General features: G+C 36.3%; 1 protein-coding gene across 1 annotated transcript; it reads left to right on the top strand.

The window, feature by feature from the left end:
- The first annotated feature begins 13,832 nt into the window (after window positions 1-13,832).
- On the top strand, window positions 13,833-20,167 carry LOC143048087 (uncharacterized). The gene is made up of 7 exons (XM_076221535.1): window positions 13,833-13,958; window positions 14,655-15,362; window positions 15,742-16,227; window positions 16,528-16,698; window positions 17,687-17,751; window positions 18,471-18,728; window positions 19,449-20,167. Exons 2-7 carry the CDS (start codon window positions 14,672-14,674, stop codon window positions 19,485-19,487), a joined length of 1,710 nt encoding a protein of 569 aa, XP_076077650.1. The 5' UTR covers window positions 13,833-13,958; window positions 14,655-14,671; the 3' UTR covers window positions 19,488-20,167.
- The last annotated feature ends 1,167 nt before the right edge of the window (window positions 20,168-21,334 follow it).

Below are 21,334 nucleotides of genomic sequence, written 5' to 3'. Positions count from 1 at the left end.
GGAAATATGAAACATTGAAACCCCTTTGGACAACTCTTTGTGAGGCCTCTTCACCTTATCAGGAGCTTGTACATTATTGATGTAAAAACCAATACCGCCGCTGTCTTAGTAAATGAGGAAAATCAGCTTTCCGATTGTGAATATTTGCGGCCATAAATGATCTGTACTTTTAAAGATGTTTTAGTACTACAGTGATTTTATCTTATTTTCATCAATCTATCCAAATAAAAGCTCTATTTCGAAGATATGGACTGAGGACTCATCTTTGAAATTTACTCCAAATTGGTTTTATATACCGGAAGTGTTAGCTTTGTATTTAATCATTATCTATAGAATACAATAGGTGGTTTAGAAGATAACTTAAAGCCAAAACCAAATGGTAACTGACCAGCACAAAAAAACCAGTTTCTTTACATTTTGAAATAAAGTTGAATATTAAAGTAAAATAATGATGTTTCATGTCCGCCAGTTTGACTATAACCGGAAGTAATGCTTTTAAAGACATATGTCTTATGTATTGTATCCATTAGCAGCATCAAAGAAAGGTTCCTGAACAATTTAATGATAGTAGCAATACCCTCCTTTAAAAATAAGCTTATTTTAGTACAATGTCCGCCATGTCGGATTTTACCGAAAGTAGGGTTTTAAAAGACATCTAATCTATATAAAATATCCAAAAGTAGTACATAACAAAGGTTTGTTCCAAATATTATTATATCAGCATGATAAAAACCGCTTTTCACACACTTACACTAGCCTCTGATATTTGGATGATTTAAGTATGATGTCGGCCATTTAAGATTTTTACCGGATGTGAGACATTTTTTTCAAATGCCTCCTTATCTTGAATAAAAGAGTAACAGCTGAGCTGAGGCTATGCCAAATTTTATTCCTGTAGCATGATTTGCACAATTTTTCACAAAGCGGCCGTATTAATTTCTGGTACATCAGATCATCGAATCAGCTATTCCATAACATACCAAGTACTTTTGTGTTTTGTCCGCATATAGTAGTACTTTTTCCGTTTTAGCTAGCTTACGTATATCCACACGGTTTGACGTCCAGGATCGTAGATAGAATCCAGTTTCCTCCATCATTGATCTCCCTTCCTTATAGTTAGCCCACCCTCGTTCTGTAAACTGAACAGAATGTTGTCCACATACAAATCAGTCATTCAAACTTTGCGAATTATGCGATGTCGACAAATGCAGTCGTAAACAATTTTGATAGGCATAGTGCTTGATTCCTTCTGTACAGGATGATAAGGAATGTAGTGATACTTTTCTTAAGTTCATCTGTTTCATCTACCTTCTCTATGAATCCTCTTCGTTCCTGTTCTTGTATAATGTTCCCGTACTTCTTTAACATATCTGAGTTTTGAGTAAGTCTTTGAAGGCCGTTTTCTGTCCTTCTGTTCGTGACTGCTTAATTTATAGGCAATTCATCACGTTTTCAAGGTAACATAGCGGAATATTTGTTTTCTCAGAACTCAATTGATCTGTCCTGATAGACTTAAATATATGCATTGTCGTCTTCGTCTACCTCCCTACTATTTATTCCTATTGAATCTAAATTCCAAAATCTCTCCAGATTGAATTCTTTAACTTTGTGTGATACTAGAACATTACACATACTAGTCTTCGACGTGTTTGTTTTCTTACCGTATGTAAGTACCGAAAGCATTTATCCGATATTGGATTTCACGGCGGTCGGATCGTTTACACGGACTATATAATCTTTAACAATGTCCCCGTAGTGATATGCGCCTACCAGCAACGATATCTCGAATGAATTGTGCTTTGTCACCGTGTGCACTATCTTTAAACCACGCAAATAACCGTTCTGTTTATCAATATTACGTATGTGATTCTGTATAGGCATGCCGATCATCTGTACTATCAGTACTTTGATTGACAATACGTGTCCTACATCGGTTTTCAGATAGATTGTTGACTTTTCTATGTGTCTCACGTTTTTCTCTGCACCTCCAAATGCCGATTAATATATTATTTATGTTCCCGCTATCTGTAAATTTAGTTAAGTTTTGCGTTTCAAAAGATGTTTGCCCTCCTTCGTCAAAAAGAATATCCGTATCGATAAAGAACTGATTTGAGCCTACTTGTGCCACGGCAGTTTTCAAAAGTACATTCGATTGCAATTCTGTCCGTTGAGAATACAAAATAGTAGTATTATGTTCCGTATCATCAATGTCATTCACGAGTTGAACGTTGGGCGAATTCGAAGATAGTGGGTTTAACGTGCATTACATTAGTTTGTGTGGTGTTTCTCATTACAATGTGCGTTTAGATTTACATTCGTTTAGTCTGTGTATACCAAGGTAGTTAAAGATAACAAATTTGTTCATACGGCATTATGTGTCGGCTGTTTTACTGCAATGAGTTGGTGGATGTATTTCGTGACATTAAACGCTAGGTCTAGTCTCAATATTCTTGTAAGATTTAGATTTCACCAATTTCGGATGTCGACTCTTTTGTCCTGTGTCCGGTATAACGATATCGTCTAATATGCTTTCAGGGAGGTCCGTTATACCAACGTTTTTGTTCTATGTTCTCGCGCGAGATATTTTCTGACTTCAACGGGTAATTTGTTGACAATAATGGGAAGAAGTAGTGTGCCGTATGTTTCATGTGTCTTACCCAAAGTTTCTAGACCTTGACGCTACCTCCAATTTGATCGTAAAAAACTTCGTAAGCTTGTTGACTGATTTATAGGCGAAGGAATTTCTAAATCTAGTGCTTCGTGTTCTACTTCATGAGCTTTCAAGCAGTTACACTTTTGTATATTTGTAAGTAACTAGTTAAGATGTACGGACGACTCACATGAGTCCCAGAAGGTTTGCCATTCTGAAATCGTGCCTTCGAAAGTTGGAAGCGTAAGTTTTGGTACGTTACTCTGATTAAAAGTTGCAGGAAATGTACTTTATTACGTGTTGATTGTGAGAATGGCTTGGGCAAACTGGTTTTCAAACGACAGTGCGTTGTGTAGGTTTGCTATGTTTTGCGTTGAAACAAACGGTATAGTTTTTGGATTTAAAGTGTGCGTTCTAGTACTTTAGTATTTGATTCAATGTGACGGGACTGCAGGATTTTGGACATTTGTATGAACTTACGTACGTGTCAAACCAAGGTTATCATATTAACCGAAAATTCATCTGAATGAAATAATCTAATTTACCACATCTTCCGGTTCCGTTAACTTTAGAATTTGTTCATTCAAGTCCTAAAACAATGTTTGTGTTTGCACAAGTTTTCCTAGTGTTGTAATGACTTCTACTTGATCGAATTTTGTATTCTCCTTTGTTTCATCTAATCTTCGGTATACCTTGAACTACACGTATTTTGCGACTGACTATCTGAACAACGGAACCGAAATTACGTTAGTGATTGCGAAAAGCAGATTAGCGCAAGTGAAAACCCTTACATAACCGCAACTAGAACTTATGGCCGCAGTTATTGGAACTAGACTAGCTTTTCATGTAAAATCGACCTTCTAAAGTAAAAACCGTGGCTTTCTGGTCGGATAGCTGTATAGTATTGCACTGGTTAAATCATCGAAACTGTTTAAACGATTTATTGTGAATCGAGCGCGAGGAATAACAAAATCTACAAAATCAACATTAATGGAGATATTGCCCAAAAGAATGCAACCCAACCAATCTCTTAACACGAGGAATTGACGTCGATCAATACATCAATAGTGTCCTTTTAAAAAAGAAAGAATTAGTTAACGGTATTGACAATTACAGAAAAAAACGAAGACGAGGAATTTCTAAACAATGAAGTTCATACTGATCACTATGATATCAGTAACGTTATAGACAATTGGAAATATTGAAATTTTCAGGAAAGTGATTTCAGTAACTGCTTACGTTCAGCGGTTCATATTTAACTACCAATATACCGATATACCAAACATCTGAGATAAAAACACAAGGCAATATCCTATCACTAGACAATTGTGACTCTTCATAGATGACGGTAGCTTTTTGAGATGCAATGGAAGGATTCACAGCGGAATCAGTTTAGAGAATACCAAATTTCCGTATTTATTACCTGCGAATCATTTACTTACCAAACTGATAGTGACAGACGCACACGAGCGTTCACTTAATTCGGACTCAATGCTACGCTTACTTACGTATTACGATCGTATTGGGTACCGATACTTAGACAATATGTTAAGGAGTAATTGATCAAGTTTTCGCTGTTGTTAATCATTGTAATGTTACGTAAGTGTCACGTGTTGACATTAGAGTCAAAATAGATATACATACATTCTATTCGCTTTTGTTATTGTTAGTTATATAGTTGTCCGATGTAACCTCTTAACGATATTGGTGTCAAGTGACCAGGATGAATTTACAGCTGAAATCGATACTAGCAGGACATAGTAGTGCCGTCTCCGGAATATTCCAGAAATTCGACGAAAAATGGGGAGAGCGGCACAAAACTTGTTGATTCCAATAACCTTCGAAACAGAAATCGTTAACTCTGATGATTATTTATTTAATTTAGAAAAAAAATACAGCCAATAGCAAAATTTATCTAAGTACAAACATCAACGCTAAACACAAATGCCACAAGTTCGCAACATCACGCAAACGTACATGAATGCATAATTTTACATACCTTCATAAAAGAGCTTACGTTATTTTTTACGACAAAATTGAAACATATGTACGTGGTTTAGAATCCCTTGGTCAGACAGAGAATACATATGACCCATTATTGGTCCCTATCATATTGAAAAAGTTACCGGGGACGTACCCATAATCTTACAAGACACCATGAATCAAATAGTTGGCAATTAAATGAACTACTACATATACTATCTCAAGAACTCAACATTATGGAGAGAGGCCATTCCTCTGATCATACGGAAACTTAAACCACTACAGCAGCATTTCACACCAATGCAAAGGTACGTACAAAATAAATCAACACAAATAAACGTAAAATCATGTGTACTTTTGTAACGAATCACATGTTCCCGTTAATTGCACTAAGATAATTGATCAAACAGCAAATATTTCTGTTGTTAAACAGCATCGTTTATGTTTTAACTGTCTTTGACCCCCAATATAGCTGATTGCAAATCACACAAAAGTTGCAGGAAATGTAAAATAAAGCAGCATACTAGTTTATGCAAAGACGAGGTTAAAAGGATGAAAAACAGAGTAACACTAATGAATATATTACTAGTAACACAATTCAGTAAACACAACACAACGCGAAGAAAACGGGTACAGTTCTTCACTCACAGACACAGACTAAAAACTGTCGTAGCGCAAGTAAGTTCGGGCATTCAATGTACTTACACAAACACATTATTTGACAAGGGCGCACAGATGCCCTCATCACAGAAAAATAAGCTACAGAGCTTGATTTGACAATTACCAGACAGAAGACCATAAACTTGTCAGGATTTTGTGACACAAGTGATGGCACAGACAACGGCAAATTACCTATCAACGTTTTGATTGTACCAGAAATAGCTGTACCAATGAAGACTTATGTACGTAATATAACAAATTTAAAGTATTTGTTTGGCTTGAAATTAGACCATCCGGTCTCACATGACCCAATGGTTGAAGATTCTCTATTGAATTATATCTAATTCGATTATTACTGGTCAATTGTCGATGATAGAATAGTATGAGGAACAGGACCTACTACCGTCAAGTCGGAAATCCGTAACCTTCTGTCCGGCACAATCAATTGAATACCTGCAAATCCAGATCACACACTTACGTCAATGATAAACATATTAGTAGGTCACAAAGTTGAAGAGTAGAACTTTTATAATGGAGAAATTTATGGAAGTTGAAGCTGCTAGTATAAATAATAGTGACAACAAATCTGAAAACAGACAATTCCAAGATGTATATAAATCAAACGGTAGAGGTTACCATATGGAAACATAAAGATATGTTGATAAGTTACCTTGTAAGGAGGAACACCACACCTTACTAGACAACAGAAGTATTGAATAACGGAGAACAGAAAATGTCATTAAGCATCTTAATCGTGAACTTACACTTTTACAAAAAAACGGAAAATTATTAATGAACAAGAAAAACGTAGATTTATCGAGAGAGTTGATGAACGATCAGCCAAAACAATTGTTCATTCCATACCGCACCATCATTTCCGTAAAAAGTCGTCAACCACGCCAATCAGAATTGTATTTGACTGTAGCTGCAAACCTTCACCTATTAATCTAAGCTTAAATGATTGTTTGATGGATCTTTGGCCAAACTTTAATGATTTAACCGGAATTTTTCTCCGATTTAGAATGCACAAATACGCCGTCTCGACAGGTATAGAAAAAAGCCTTACTTATTATGGGCTGGATGAAGAGGATCGTGATGTTACCAGATTCTCTTATGCGTAGTAACCCGGATGACCCAAATAGTCAACTAACCGCAAACAGATTCAAGTCAGTATAATTTGGAGCAACTTTCTCTCCGTTTATCCTAAATGCTGTTATACGTAAACATTTGACTGCAATTCAACAGACTGGACAGCAATGTTGAAGAAATACTTGTATGTTGACAATATTATATCGAGCTTTAATTAACAAAGAGCTTTGTTAGACTTCTTCCATGCATCACGTTTAGTATTTGTAAATGATTTGTATGATGCGAAAGCATAAGAAATTGAACATTTATCAAAATCATCATGTAACCGAGAAGCTTAATCCTTATGGATCAATTTTGTTCGGTGGATGGTGGGAGAGATTGAGAGGAATAACGAAAAACTGCATTAAACGAGCACATATGGACAATAAAACACTCAACACGATAATGACTGAAGTAGAACGTTTACTCAGTGATCGCCCACTAACATACGTTTCATCGGATCAAACGCGGACGACGAACCCCTTACTCCGTCACATTTATTATATTGAAAACGGACCAAGACGCTACCGTATAACGGCCTTAAAGACTGTAGTTTACAACCAGGAACCAAAGACACTACGCATGAACCAGTAACTGGCTAGACAATCGAAGTTTCTTTCATTAATTCTTAAATACTACATAAAAAGATGGAAGCAGGAATACATAAATTCGCTTAGGAAATATTACCGATACACAGATCGAAACACATAGAACATTAACGTCGGAAATATGTTGTTCAAATTCAGGACTATGTATCTAGAGTAAATTGGACTTTGGCGATCATTGACAAATTATTTTACGGCAAAGATGGACTTACACGATCAGCCATAATTCGAACAAAAACTGGTTTGATATCTAGACCAATCATCAAACTTGAATTCTTTGGAACTTGAAAATATAGCAGCTCAGAGTGATGAAAAGACGAAAATAAAAACATAGACTAACATGTGTTAAATATAAATCGTGAAAAGTAAAATGATAACGTGTGATTAGCATATGGACATTAAAATGAATTTAAACCGTGGGCTCTTAAATATTTTACATATAAACTTTAAAATTTTACTAGTTATTTATTTTATTAGAACTTTAATAATTAATGTTGTGATCACTTTCATTTTTTTTAAAAGTAATTCATGTGCGGCCCAAGTATGTTAAGAGCAAAATCACAAACGCAACGTTCTCGCTGCCCATATTCATTGTAACATGTGTGACATGTTGACATTAGAGCTTGAATAGAAAGAATTATTCACACGAGTCATTATATCAGAGGGAGAGGTATCCATTGCCTCAAAAATGACAAAAATCTTTAATGCCCTAGACTCGTAAAACTTAGCCAGGAAAGGATAAGGTTGGTACCTTTATATATCACAAAGTCGAAATGAACTATTGCCAGCTGGCCAAACCAAGACATTTTCCACATGGGTCATGACACAAGAGGTATATGTAGTAGTTGTATAATGGCCCATAGTACTTATGTCCTAGACCCGTACGAGTTTGTCAGGAGGGGATAACAAGGGTTGTGGTACTCCGATTCATCACGAAGTCGAAAAAAACTATTTCCGGAAGGCCAAATTAAGAAATTCTCCAAGTGGGTCATTATATCAGAGATAGAAATAGGAATTACCTCTAAAATGACCCATACTACTATACCCTAGACCGTACGACCTAGTCAGCAAAGAGAAAGATGGGCACCTTTATATATCTCAAAGTCGAATTGAACTATTGACGACTTGTCAAACTAAAAGATTCTCCTCGTGGACCATGATACAGAGGTTAAGGTACTAATTACCTTTAAAATGACCAGCAAGTAAAAGTATGTTTGAATATTTTGATATACAAGAGTACTTCCCTTACCCTTTTCCTACCAATACGTACGGATCTATGATATACGATACATGGGCCTTTTTAGAGAAAACACCTATGCTAATCTTTTTGTTAGCCCACAAGGAGAAACTCTTAGTTTGGTCTTTGTGATATACACGAGTACTTCCCTTTGCTTTCAACAGGTACGGGTCTAGGACATAAGAACCATGGGTAATTTTCGAGGCAACATTATTCCATACATCTGATATGTTTGACAACGCAATCAGGGTTAGTGCTATGGCCCATCTTAAAGGCAATGGCTACCTCTACCTCTGCTAATATGGTCCACGTTTAGATTATCTTAGTCGGTCAATATTTCATTTTGACTTCGTTGTACACCGGGATACTATATCCCCCTTTAAACCGTCTGCTGACAAATTTGCACAGGTCTAGGGCATGATTGTTATGGGCCATTTTAAAGGAAATGCCTACCTCTACCACTGGTATAATGGCCCACGTGGAGAATCTCATAGTTTGACCAGCCGGCAATAATTCAGATCGAATTCGTTGTATACCGTGACACCATATCCCCCCTATTAACCCTTTACTGACAAAATCGTACGGGTCTAGGGTATAAATGCTATGGGCCATTTTAAAGGCAATAAGTACCTCTTCCTCTGGTATCATTAATATTGCCCACGTGGAGAATCTCTTCGTTTGGCCAGCCGGCAATAGTTCATTTTCGAATTTGTGATATACCAGGGTACCCCCCTTATCCTTTTCTGACTAACTCGTACGGGTCTAGGGCATAAGTGCTATGGGCCATTTTAGAGGCCATACCAACCTCCACCTCTGGAATAATGGTCGATGTGGAGAATCTCTTAGTTTGGCCAGCCGGCAATAGTTCAGTTCGAATTCGTTGTATCCGGGATACCATATCCCCCCTTTGAACCCTCTACTGACAAACTCGTACGGGTCTAGAGTATAAGTGCTATGGGCCATTTTAAAGGCAATAAGTGGCTCTTCCTCTGGTATGATTGCCCACGTGGAGAATCTCTTCGTTTGGCTAGCCGGCAATAGTTCATTTTCGAATTTGTGATATACCAGGGTACCCCCCCCTCTTATCCTTTTCTGACTAACTCGTACGGGTCTAGGGCATAAGTGTTATGGGCCATTTTAGAGGCAATACCAACCTCTACCTCTGGTATAATGGTCGATGTGGAGAATCTCTTAGTTTGGCCAGCCGGCAATAGTTCAGTTCGAATTCGTTGTATCCGGGATACCATATCCCCCTTTTGAACCCTCTACTGACAAACTCGTACGGGTCTAGGGTATAAGTACTATAGGCCATTTTAAAGGCAATAAGTACCTCTTCCTCTGGTATCATTGCCCACGTGGAGAATCTCTTCGTTTGGCCAGCCGGCAATAGTTCATTTTCGAATTTGTGAGATACCAGGGTACCCCCTTATCCTTTTCTGACTAACTCGTACGGGTCTAGGGCATAAGTGCTATGGGCCATTTTAGAGGCCATACCAACCTCTACCTCTGGTATAATGGTCGATGTGGAGAATCTCTTAGTTTGGCCAGCCGGCAATAGTTCAGTTCGAATTCGTTGTATCCGGGATACCATATCCCCCCTTTGAACCCTCTACTGACAAACTCGTACGGGTCTAGAGTATAAGTGCTATGGGCCATTTTAAAGGCAATAAGTGCCTCTTCCTCTGGTATCATTGCCCACGTGGAGAATCTCTTCGTTTGGCTAGCCGGAAATAGTTCATTTTCGAATTTGTGATATACCAGGGTACGCCCCCCCCCCCCCTTATCCTTTTCTGACTAACTCGTACGGGTCTAGGGCATAAGTGCTATGGGCCATTTTAGAGGCAATACCAACCTCTACCTCTGGTATAATGGTCGATGTGGAGAATCTCTTAGTTTGGCCAGCCGGCAATAGTTCAGTTCGAATTCGTTGTATCCGGGATACCATATCCCCCTTTTGAACCCTCTACTGACAAACTCGTACGGGTCTAGGGTATAAGTACTATAAGCCATTTTAAAGGCAATAAGTACCTCTTCCTCTGGTATCATTGCCCACGTGGAGAATCTCTTCGTTTGGCCAGCCGGCAATAGTTCATTTTCGAATTTGTGATATACCAGGGTACCCCCCTTATCCTTTTCTGACTAACTCGTACGGGTCTAGGGCATAAGTGCTATGGGCCATTTTAGAGGCAATACCAACCTCTACCTCTGGTATAATGGTCGATGTGGAGAATCTCTTAGTTTGGCCAGCCGGCAATAGTTCAGTTCGAATTCGTTGTATCCGGGATACCATATCCCCCCTTTGAACCCTCTACTGACAAACTCGTACGGGTCTAGAGTATAAGTGCTATAGGCCATTTTAAAGGCAATATGTGGCTCTTCCTCTGGTATGATTGCCCACGTGGAGAATCTCTTCGTTTGGCCAGCCGGCAATAGTTCATTTTCGAATTTGTGATATACCAGGATACCCCCCTTATCCTTTTCTGACTAACTCGTACGGGTCTAGGGCATAAGTGCTATGGGCCATTTTAGAGGCCATACCAACCTCTACCTCTGGTATAATGGTCGATGTGGAGAATCTCTTAGTTTGGCCAGCCGGCAATAGTTCAGTTCGAATTCGTTGTATCCGGGATACCATATCCCCCCTTTGAACCCTCTACTGACAAATTCGTACGGGTCTAGAGTATAAGTGCTATGGGCCATTTTAAAGGCAATAAGTGCCTCTTCCTCTGGTATCATTGCCCACGTGGAGAATCTCTTCGTTTGGCTAGCCGGAAATAGTTCATTTTCGAATTTGTGATATACCAGGGTACGCCCCCCCCCCCTTATCCTTTTCTGACTAACTCGTACGGGTCTAGGGCATAAGTGCTATGGGCCATTTTAGAGGCAATACCAACCTCTACCTCTGGTATAATGGTCGATGTGGAGAATCTCTTAGTTTGGCCAGCCGGCAATAGTTCAGTTCGAATTCGTTGTATCCGGGATACCATATCCCCCTTTTGAACCCTCTACTGACAAACTCGTACGGGTCTAGGGTATAAGTACTATAAGCCATTTTAAAGGCAATAAGTACCTCTTCCTCTGGTATCATTGCACGCGTGGAGAATCTCTTCGTTTGGCCAGCCGGCAATAGTTCATTTTCGAATTTGTGATATACCAGGGTACACCCTTATCCTTTTCTGACTAACTCGTACGGGTCTAGGGCATAAGTGCTATGGGCCATTTTAGAGGCCATACCAACCTCTACCTCTGGTATAATGGTCGATGTGGAGAATCTCTTAGTTTGGCCAGCCGGCAATAGTTCAGTTCGAATTCGTTGTATCCGGGATACCATATCCCCCCTTTGAACCCTATACTGACAAACTCGTACGGGTCTAGGGTATAAGTGCTATGGGCCATTTTAAAGGCAATAAGTACCTCTTCCTCTGGTATCATTGCCCACGTGGAGAATCTCTTCGTTTGGCCAGCCGGCAATAGTTCATTTTCGAATTTGTGATATACCAGGGTACGCCCCCCCCCCTTTATCCTTTTCTGACTAACTCGTACGGGTCTAGGGCATAAGTGCTATGGGCCATTTTAGAGGCAATACCAACCTCTACCTCTGGTATAATGGTCGATGTGGAGAATCTCTTAGTTTGGCCAGCCGGCAATAGTTCAGTTCGAATTCGTTGTATCCGGGATACCATATCCCCCCTTTGAACCCTCTACTGACAAACTCGTACGGGTCTAGGGTATAAGTGCTATGGGCCATTTTAAAGGCAATAAGTACCTCTTCCTCTGGTATCATTGCCCACGTGGAGAATCTCTTCGTTTGGCCAGCCGGAAATAGTTCATTTTCGAATTTGTGATATACCAGGGTACCCCCCTTATCCTTTTCTGACTAACTCGTACGGGTCTAGGGCATAAGTGCTATGGACCATTTTAGAGGCAATTAAATGGACTGGTAATGTTGAGATTAAAGACTCTGATTTTGAAGAATTATTTCATTGAAATAGTAATTGACAGTTTCTATTTTTCTGTTTATTATATTCCTTCAATAAACTATGTTTCTTGTTTTTCTGATCTTTTTAATTGTGTGATACTATCGTATGTATTGTATATTTTAGTTTTAGAATTGGACTATATTTGTAGACAACGAACAGATTATGGAATGCCCATATGACAATTAATTCCATTTAATTACCCTATATTTAATCATCTTGTTTAATTACTATAGTTTACATTGATTCAATAATAACAACATTTTAATGTTCATAATTGTTTTGTGTTGTGTGAGGCAATGCAATTAAACTTTTCATTTACTTTCATTTTATATGACGCGGACCTTGCAGAAGACACCTATTGGCTTACTATTTCCTAATTACTTTATATTGCTATAAATAGCATAACCATAATGGATATTAACAGCAAAAGTTATTTTATTGTCACAATCTAATAACTACCCAAAACATTTCATCGAACGCGGTTTTGATCTCATGAATATTATTGACGGCTAGCCTCATGAATATTAACGCCGGCTAGATCCACACTAGTGTTTTCAATGGTTGAAAAAATGAAGAATCTTTATTATTTTTGTTAAAATAAAAAAAAGTGCCTAGGAATTATCCTTTCGTATATACCAGATGCCATCTTCACCAACCAAGGGTAACGATACAGCCCCCTTCTCTCTACCTGATGGACCTGGTTGGTAGAAGGAGGCTGGATCGTTACCCTTGGCTAGCGAAGATGACAAGATGCCTCTCTGCGTTGTTTATGGTTATCATTTTGTTTGAAAAAAAAAATATTAGATAACATTCAGATTAGATTTGGTATAGTTAAAAACATTGTTGATGAGTCATGTGTGTTTAACATATTAATTGCAATATGACCTGATGTCTAGTTTTAATTGTCAAACATTAAGTTTATGTAAACCATTTGATTTTAAGGAAGGGGTTAGTTTGTCCTGATTTTTTTTAGTTGTAATCTCTGTCCTGCATTTTTATTTTTCACTCTATTCGGTCCTACCTTTTTATTAGTTTATCTTGACTTTATTTGCCTAAATTGTCATCCTGCGCCTTTTTTATAAGTTGCTCAGCCTGCCTAAATTTATTGCCCAAAACTCATGTCCTGCCTTTTTTTTTTAGACCTCCCTCCCCTATAAAAATCAAATTGTAGCTCCCTACAGTATGCATGCAATTACATGTTCTTACAAAGGCGCTTGGGCCATGTGCCCCTTTATAATTAGTTCTTTCCTATTCATGATTGTCGCTGCAAAAAAAAAATGAGCAAGCGCGTTAATTTATTTTTGATTGAGATAAAATGGTATAAAAACTGAAGTCACTGAAAGGAAATAGAACCCCCATTCAGACAAGTCCTCATACATAGCTTTTGCTTTATTTAAAGTTACTGCAACTGTTTTCTCTGGTTACCCTCAACTCTGACAGTATTGTATTAATATCATAATGACAATACAAGGATTTTCCGCCAATGAAACAGGTAAGAATTTTACCCAAAAATCTAAAAATAACTCTTATCAAAAAATAAACTACCCGATTTCCACCCGTCTCTAAATATAGATTAGTTTACGTCATTCACTCCAAATACGGAAGTATTTTTGTTGCATTGTTAGTCAGTTCAATAAACCACAAATGTCACCTGAATGTAAACTGACATAATCATTCCAGGTGTTACAAAGGATATATATATTTCTAAACATGATGTAAGTTTTCATTTTATTATTGGATAGTGTACGCAATATTCCAGGTAGTGTCGTTTACAAGGTTTAATCGTAGACAAACTTTATTAAACTTGATAAAATATTCCAAAGAAAGATGACTTTGATAAACATGTCCCCTAGTGACTTAATCAATATATAATGCTTCAATAGATCTGCACTAATTTCATGACTAAGTTATTGCATTTTGGTTAAAATTTAACACAGTCCCAAATAAAAGACACTTTGGAAAGTATCATTAAAGGTTTAAGATAACCATCAGATGTCAACTTTTGAAAAGTAAACAGGTTTTATAGACCTATTTACCTGTCGTTAGTCAACTGTGGTTTTATATTGTTTGTACATTATTCATTCATTATTTATAAATAACTAAATTACCATATGATGAAAAAAATATTGTGTACACACATATTAGAGGACAGGTATTTTAATCGGTTCCATTGAAACATTTTAATCAGCTATTTCAACAATACAGAATTTAAGTAAATCTGTTAATTCAGATGACTACTGAAAGGTTAAAAAGTCACGGGTTATCTTGAATGCTATTATACTATATATAGTACATTCATTTTATGTAACAGTACATATACAACAACTTTTCCAAAAGGAAATTCCATGCTTCGACCAGGTATCAAGCAAATCGATATTAGTTTTGTTTAATTTGGTTTATTATAATTTTAGAGAGAAGAGAACCAAGAATGCCTTCATCATTAAACAGAAGTCGCCCGCTGAGACAAACCTGTCCTATAACTAGAAAGGAAAGCGAACAGTTATTGGATTTTTTTTTTCATCTGCCATCAAATCCGACAGAAGAGGAAAAACCGTCAAATGATAATTGTGTGAATACCGTTGAAAAAGAGGACTGTAACTGTGTTGAGGACCTTCCTGAATTCAAGCGTTCTGATAGTTACAGGAAAGCTACACAAAGATTTTCGCTTGAGGATGTTGTAGAAACCATGACTTTTAAGAAAGAGGATTATGATCATAAGAAATATAAGTCTCTGCCAATTGACAGAACATCGAAGATCACTCATACTGAAAACAAATCAAAGTTGCATGTAGGGAGAAAAAATAAACTTAATAGACAGAAATCTGGCACTGTTCCATCGTCTGACAGTGACAATAATACAAGTCCACCTGAAAACCGAAAGAAAAAAAGTGTCGTACAAAGGACTAAAGAAAGAATCATATTCATACTCTGGAAAGATAAGAAACATGGTGATAAAAAGATATCTAAGGAATCTAAAAGGACACCGACCCCTCATCATGGTAATGATAGTGTACTGAGAGTTAACAACAATAAAGGTCAAATATCAACCACTTCAAACGATGCTGAGATTATCGAACGAAAGAAAAATAATAATAGTATCAAAGCAAGAACGTCTGAATGTAAGTTTATTATGTTATTTTGCTTATATAACAATGTTACATACAGATTTCAATTATATAAGTACAATACGTGGAAAAGAAAGATGTGCTTTGTTAATGAAATATACAAGTAGATATCATAATGTGTACTTAGGATATATTTTTTATAGCCTATAGGTTGTAAGTACATCTAAATGCACACAAACACGTTCTTTTGAAGTACAATATATTATGTCTTTAGGTATGCGAAATCAAAGCGAATGATGTAATCGTATTTTCACTCCTAAAATTAAAATTCAAATTAGAAAATAATTTCATTGTATTTTGCTTTGGTTAAAAGCACATGCAGGGTTAGACTTTATTTATATATTCTAAGTATTTGATACCATATAACTTCCAGATTCCAAAGGATCACATTCAAACCAACAAAGTCCCACTCAGAACATGGCTCCAAATTCTAAGTCGCCCGCGCGTGACAGAAGATACAAAACTCAAGTCTCACGTGAAGAAATTACTAATATGTTCGAAAAATGCCTATCGTCTGCCGAAGTTAAAGAGGAACCATACACATTTCCCGCTAAAAGGATCCACAAGAGAAAAGACTTCAGTCCAGTGAGAGATATTTCATTTGCTGATGGAATTAAAGATAAGAAATCTGGACTTAAATTAGACCTAGGTCCTTTTACGAATGGGTTTAAAGTAGAATCACATACAACAGTAATTCAGGAGGACAAAACCATAGTAAATGATGGAACAACGCGGACTTTGTTAACTGATAGAAGGACAATTGAGAGAACGTTCTCTTTGGAAGTGGGTGGTTGCAATGATGATGAAGTTGATGGTCCAATGGGTTCTACTTTGAAGGAGGTAGATCGATTACAAACAGGTATATATCTGAACATGTTTTGGTATCAAGTAAAGCCTAATAAAATGAGAATTCTACTTCGTAAGTAGTCCTGCTAAATTTGTATATTATTTCAAAGCGTCTAAGAGATGTAAGGGACATAGAATTAAACATCAATCCAACACTTGCTTATTTGTTTATTGACTTAGCATGGATACAATAGAGGCCAGGTAATGCTTATAGTAATCATTATAATCTACTATCCTCTTTTGTATGGCCATATGCAGTCTTACACTTAACATTTGTACATTTCATTCTATAACGTCTCCTTCATTTGTACAGGAGACGAATCACAAGAGCCTTTAACATCGTCAGAGCAGGAAAAAATGATAGAAGAAATAGCTAGAAGACTAAATAGAATAGCTGACGACTGTGTCCAGCGCATGGGAGCTGGAGGAACTTCACCTCTCCAAGGCGCTACTGCTGGACCTTTGTTGTCACCCGCGTCTCAAGGTATGGTTATGCTACATATAAGCCCCTATCCGATTTAGTGTTTCCTGTCTCTCTACCTCCTTTGAATGCCTACCCTTACACTTTAAATGTGCATTTTGGGTGAAGTACTACTTAAAACAAATCAATTACTAATACAAGAAAAACATTTTTAATAATTGTAGAAAATATGCAATTTATGCAGTAGTACACAGTCAGCTTTTGAAAGTTGTATTCACCATCTAAAAACGCTTGTATCGTAATTTTATGTGCGTTATTTTTAAATGTTTACATAAAATATTTGTATATTAAACTATATTATTCAACTGAAATTTAATCTAAATATTATAAAATCGATGAATCGAAAAATATTTTAGTCATGTGCATACATTGCATACATAATATGTGAGGCGTTAAAATATTTCCTTTAAAAAAATCCACATCCCAGCTGGTATTGATCTGGAAAATATTTGTGTCACAATTACATCAGCTTTTCTCTTAATTGGAAAAACCAAGGTTTTCGGAGAAGTTTGAAATACTGGGACGTCCGATTCCAATTCTGTTAATAAATTATCCCTATTTCATTATGAATGCAAAATTACCATAATGGTTTATTAAAAAACGTAAATAAAATTGTTGATTTTGTTGAAAATCAATCGTTAAGCAATCCTACAACCCCCCCTTTTTCCCCCATCATTTGCAATTCATCTAGCTCTTATCCTTTTGCTTAGTATTCGGATATCTAATGAGCAGTAGATCAGTGACATATAAATCAACGAATTATGAGAGATTAACCCAGTATTTTCATTAATCTTCTGTTATATCGTGTTAGCGGTTGTATATTTAATTACGATATTTATGATAGATTAACCAAATCGATTATCAACGTATATAATTCATAGCTAAAGGTGAACAATCGACATGTTAATAAAATCTTCTGAGAGAGGAACATTTTACCTTCTATAATACCATCGTGCATTGATCTTTATTAAGTGATTACTTATTCTTTTAGGTAGGAAGCTTGCCAAAGACTTAGTGGATGAACTAAGAAAGGAAGGAGACAGGTTATCCCGAGAGGTATAAATAGCTTTTAACCAAATTTGCTTACTGACCTCTGAAAATGTTATCTTTACATCCGCTATGATAAATTATTTTGTTTGAAAGAGAAGATTTTTACTGCAGTCTACGTTTTAATGAAACTTAAAACAAGTCATTTAAAAATGATAAAGGACTTTTGTGCATACACAATGTATGCGAAATACAAATGGTATTAGTTTTCTCAGGAAAAAAGCCAACACGAAATGCGTGTAAAATGAAGGAATAAAATGTTATAAAACACATCAGACGACGACATACAGTGGAGGTCTTGTTCAAAATAAGACAACGATAGAGAGGATCGATTGCCACCCTTAAATTTCATTTCTCAATTGTTTTAAATAAATAAGATAGATGTCATTAAGGATATTAGTTCTGTTAATAATCTTTAAGGTAAAAGGTATATTTGACAACCATAAAAAATGTTTTATTTCCATTCTTTTTGGCCTAGCTCCCTCTCAAGAGAATATTCCTTGCGCGGACTTGTATTCCAATCATGTCGACTTTTAAAGATACGAGGTTAAACGCAAAATGTCCAACAATACATGGCAACAGTTGTAAATGTATTTGTCTTTTACCACAGGGTTTATACAAATTCTTTTTTTTTAATTAGAATTGAAATAATTTTTTGGTTTATCTATTATTTTCAAGTTTGATAAAAATTCCTTCAATAGTACAACTAGAAAATTATTGTATTTCAGATGAATTTGCCTGCTAATCTTTTACCGATAGTAATGGACATGGTCAAGCAAATAACCTACGACCATTTCAAAGACTTAGTGAAGAAGGCTTTGTGCGAGACGATAGGATGGGACCAGGTTGCTTTGTATTTTTATATTTCTAAAGCAGCTATTGTGATGGCCGGGGCTGGTGGAAGTATTGCCTGTAAACTAAAGGACATGGCGGTTAGATATTTCCACGAGGAATTATCTCCATGGATATACGATAGAGGTGGATTGGTATGTTTTATACAACTTTTTATAAGCTTCCTTAACCAGAATAATGCAGTCGTTATATACGCTGCTCTCCGATTGCTATAAATTACATAATGCAGTCGTTATATACGCTGCTCTCTGATTGCTATAAATTACATTGCATAATTATATATAGGGTTATTGCAGGGATCCTGGTGAAAAATGTCTCACGATTTAAAGAGTGCCAATGTATATTCTACGATGGATAATAATAGCATTATAAGCACTGGTGCAAAATGATAAAATATTTCAAGCCAATTTTTCCTTTCGTTCTGTGGGAAATGCTGTATGTTGTAACTAAAAAGAATAATTTCGACTCGCGATTAGGAGAGAACGATCACGGAGAGAAAATGTGCTTTTTTCCAGCCCCCTGTTAAGCCGATTCAATGTTGAGAAAACGTACGGTAAAGTGAATAATACTTGTAGCGTGACAATTCATTTTTGGGTCCTCTTTGTGGTCCTCGCCGTTTAACTATTTCAATTTCTTTGAGCGATCAGAGACAGCTATTTAGATTTAAACAAAAAGTTGCACATTATAGATACACTTGTATTAAGTTGTAACTACTTACTCATCTCTCACAGACTGATGTTATTCCTTATACATAATGAAAATAATGTATACATTGACTTGGTCGGGTTATTGTCTTTTTGAACTATTTGATATATTCCCCATTGGCATTCACAATCCTATTATTTGTATTTTAGGAAACTATGCTAGAAGAAACAGATTCGGAGGTTGACTGACAAAGGCTGTGATTAGTTAGAATTTGAACTTATCCTAAAACTGATATAGCAGTGCTCTACAGTTCTGATAACGGGACAACTGCATATGTCTGCGATCTCCGTCGGTCAAAGAGTAACCTGACTAATGTGACATTGAGACATTTAACTATGATTGTTTAGTATTGAGCCAGTATTTTATTCAGTGATGTTGTATGGCTTTATGACAATGGAAGTCCGCGGCATTTTTCTCAGCGATGGTGTATGGCATTAAAGTTATAGCAATCATTTTTCTCAGCGATGGTTTATGGCATTTAAGTTATAGCAATCATTTTACTCAGCGACGCTGTATGACTTTAAGTCTATAGTTTTAATTTTATGTGCAATATTTTTGATGATCTCAGCTATTTGAGCGAGACTGTATGTTATTTGTTTGTGTATTTCACATTTATGTGTATAATTTATTTGATTTAATGAAATGCCTTCACTGTGATGATTTAAAATGTATAAAAAAGAAATATGTACAAATGATATTGGATTTGTTTGAATAAATCCTATAAAACACTCGGATGAATTGACTTAATGTAAACCAAGGGGAAAATTATTTTACTTCTATTATTTACCAAATGTTGATGGTTGCATTTCTCATCTCTATTTCATAAATTCGAGAATTCGAAGACTATGTGAATAAATTATAAAATAATTGTTAAATTTTCATTGATTTATATTAATCACTACAAAACGCTGACCTGTATATTGGACACAGAAATTGAAACGTGATGTTGGAGCATTGTCAGAAAATAGCATTTTTTTCTCTAAAATTCACTTCCATTTTTCTAGCGCTTCTCCAAACTTGAAGGACGATTGTTTCACTACGATTCTTATCATTCCTGTCTTTCTCTGTTCGTCCTTCCAATACATATGTAGGCAAAACAAAAATGTGACAATTTTTGCCTAATTTTAATGTCAGCATATTATGAACCAGAACAGTTCGTATACGTTTCTCTGGAAATTTCGGGTCTAATTTGCCAAGCTGATTTTTTGTGACATTTACCGGTATTGGTATAATGGTCCCCGGTAAACACATTTCATTGATTGGTGAAAGTTGGCTGAGTAAAATTAAATGGCAGACTTTTCATATAGATATAAAAAGATGTTGTATGAGTGCCAATGAGACAACTCTCTATCCAAGTCATAGTTTGTAAAAGTAAACCCTTACAGGCCAAAGTATACATGTTCAGGGCAACGTAGCTTTATATGCATTCCATTGATAAAGGAGGCATGTGATAGATGTTTATGAGACAGCAACCAAACGATACAAACACTCAAGGTTAACATACGGTTTTAGAAAAAAAAGACGTGTCAAATAAGTTTTTAACTCACCTTGCCTTGTAGGGCCATTTGAATTATTGCAAGATTACAAAACTCAAACCAACGGGCAAATATGGATCAAACTTGCATAGCCGCAACCGTCTTTAAGGTGTCCAAATAAGATGTCGATTATGTCCGTCGCGTAAAGCACATGATAAGTCACCTTAGAGTATACTAGTGACTTTTAGTTGTTCAAAATTAATGCTTGTATTTTTACTATGGTGAATAGTTGTCTCGATCATTTGCAATTACTTGTACAACAATTGAAGCTAGTTAAGGTGATGCTGTTGATTTTCTATACTGTAGCTCAAAAAACCAAGTAAAGTAGATTCAATATCGTTGCATATCTAAGTTTTACCATGAAATCTATTCGAAATCGGTATAGTATTTGTATGAGGTCAGTAAGTATTCAAAATTGCCAGACCATAAAAAGAAAGAGCCATTTTACAGCCGATTGCATTGGGTGTGTAGATAAAGGTAATATATTTGTTTAGCTTGAT

The sequence above is a fragment of the Mytilus galloprovincialis genome, chromosome 10 (assembly GCF_965363235.1).
Source record: "Mytilus galloprovincialis chromosome 10, xbMytGall1.hap1.1, whole genome shotgun sequence".
Taxonomy (NCBI): domain Eukaryota; kingdom Metazoa; phylum Mollusca; class Bivalvia; order Mytilida; family Mytilidae; genus Mytilus; species Mytilus galloprovincialis.
This window is presented reverse-complemented; position numbering and strand designations above follow the sequence as displayed.

Excerpts from the sequence above, each read along its gene's own strand:
- LOC143048087 (XM_076221535.1), top strand. The coding sequence starts at position 14,672 with ATGCCTTCATCATTAAACAGAAGTCGCCCGCTGAGACAAACCTGTCCT. Across the intron at positions 17,752-18,470 it reads GAGACAGGTTATCCCGAGAG|ATGAATTTGCCTGCTAATCT; the intron begins GTATAAATAGCT and ends ATTGTATTTCAG. Across the intron at positions 18,729-19,448 it reads TATACGATAGAGGTGGATTG|GAAACTATGCTAGAAGAAAC; the intron begins GTATGTTTTATA and ends TTTGTATTTTAG.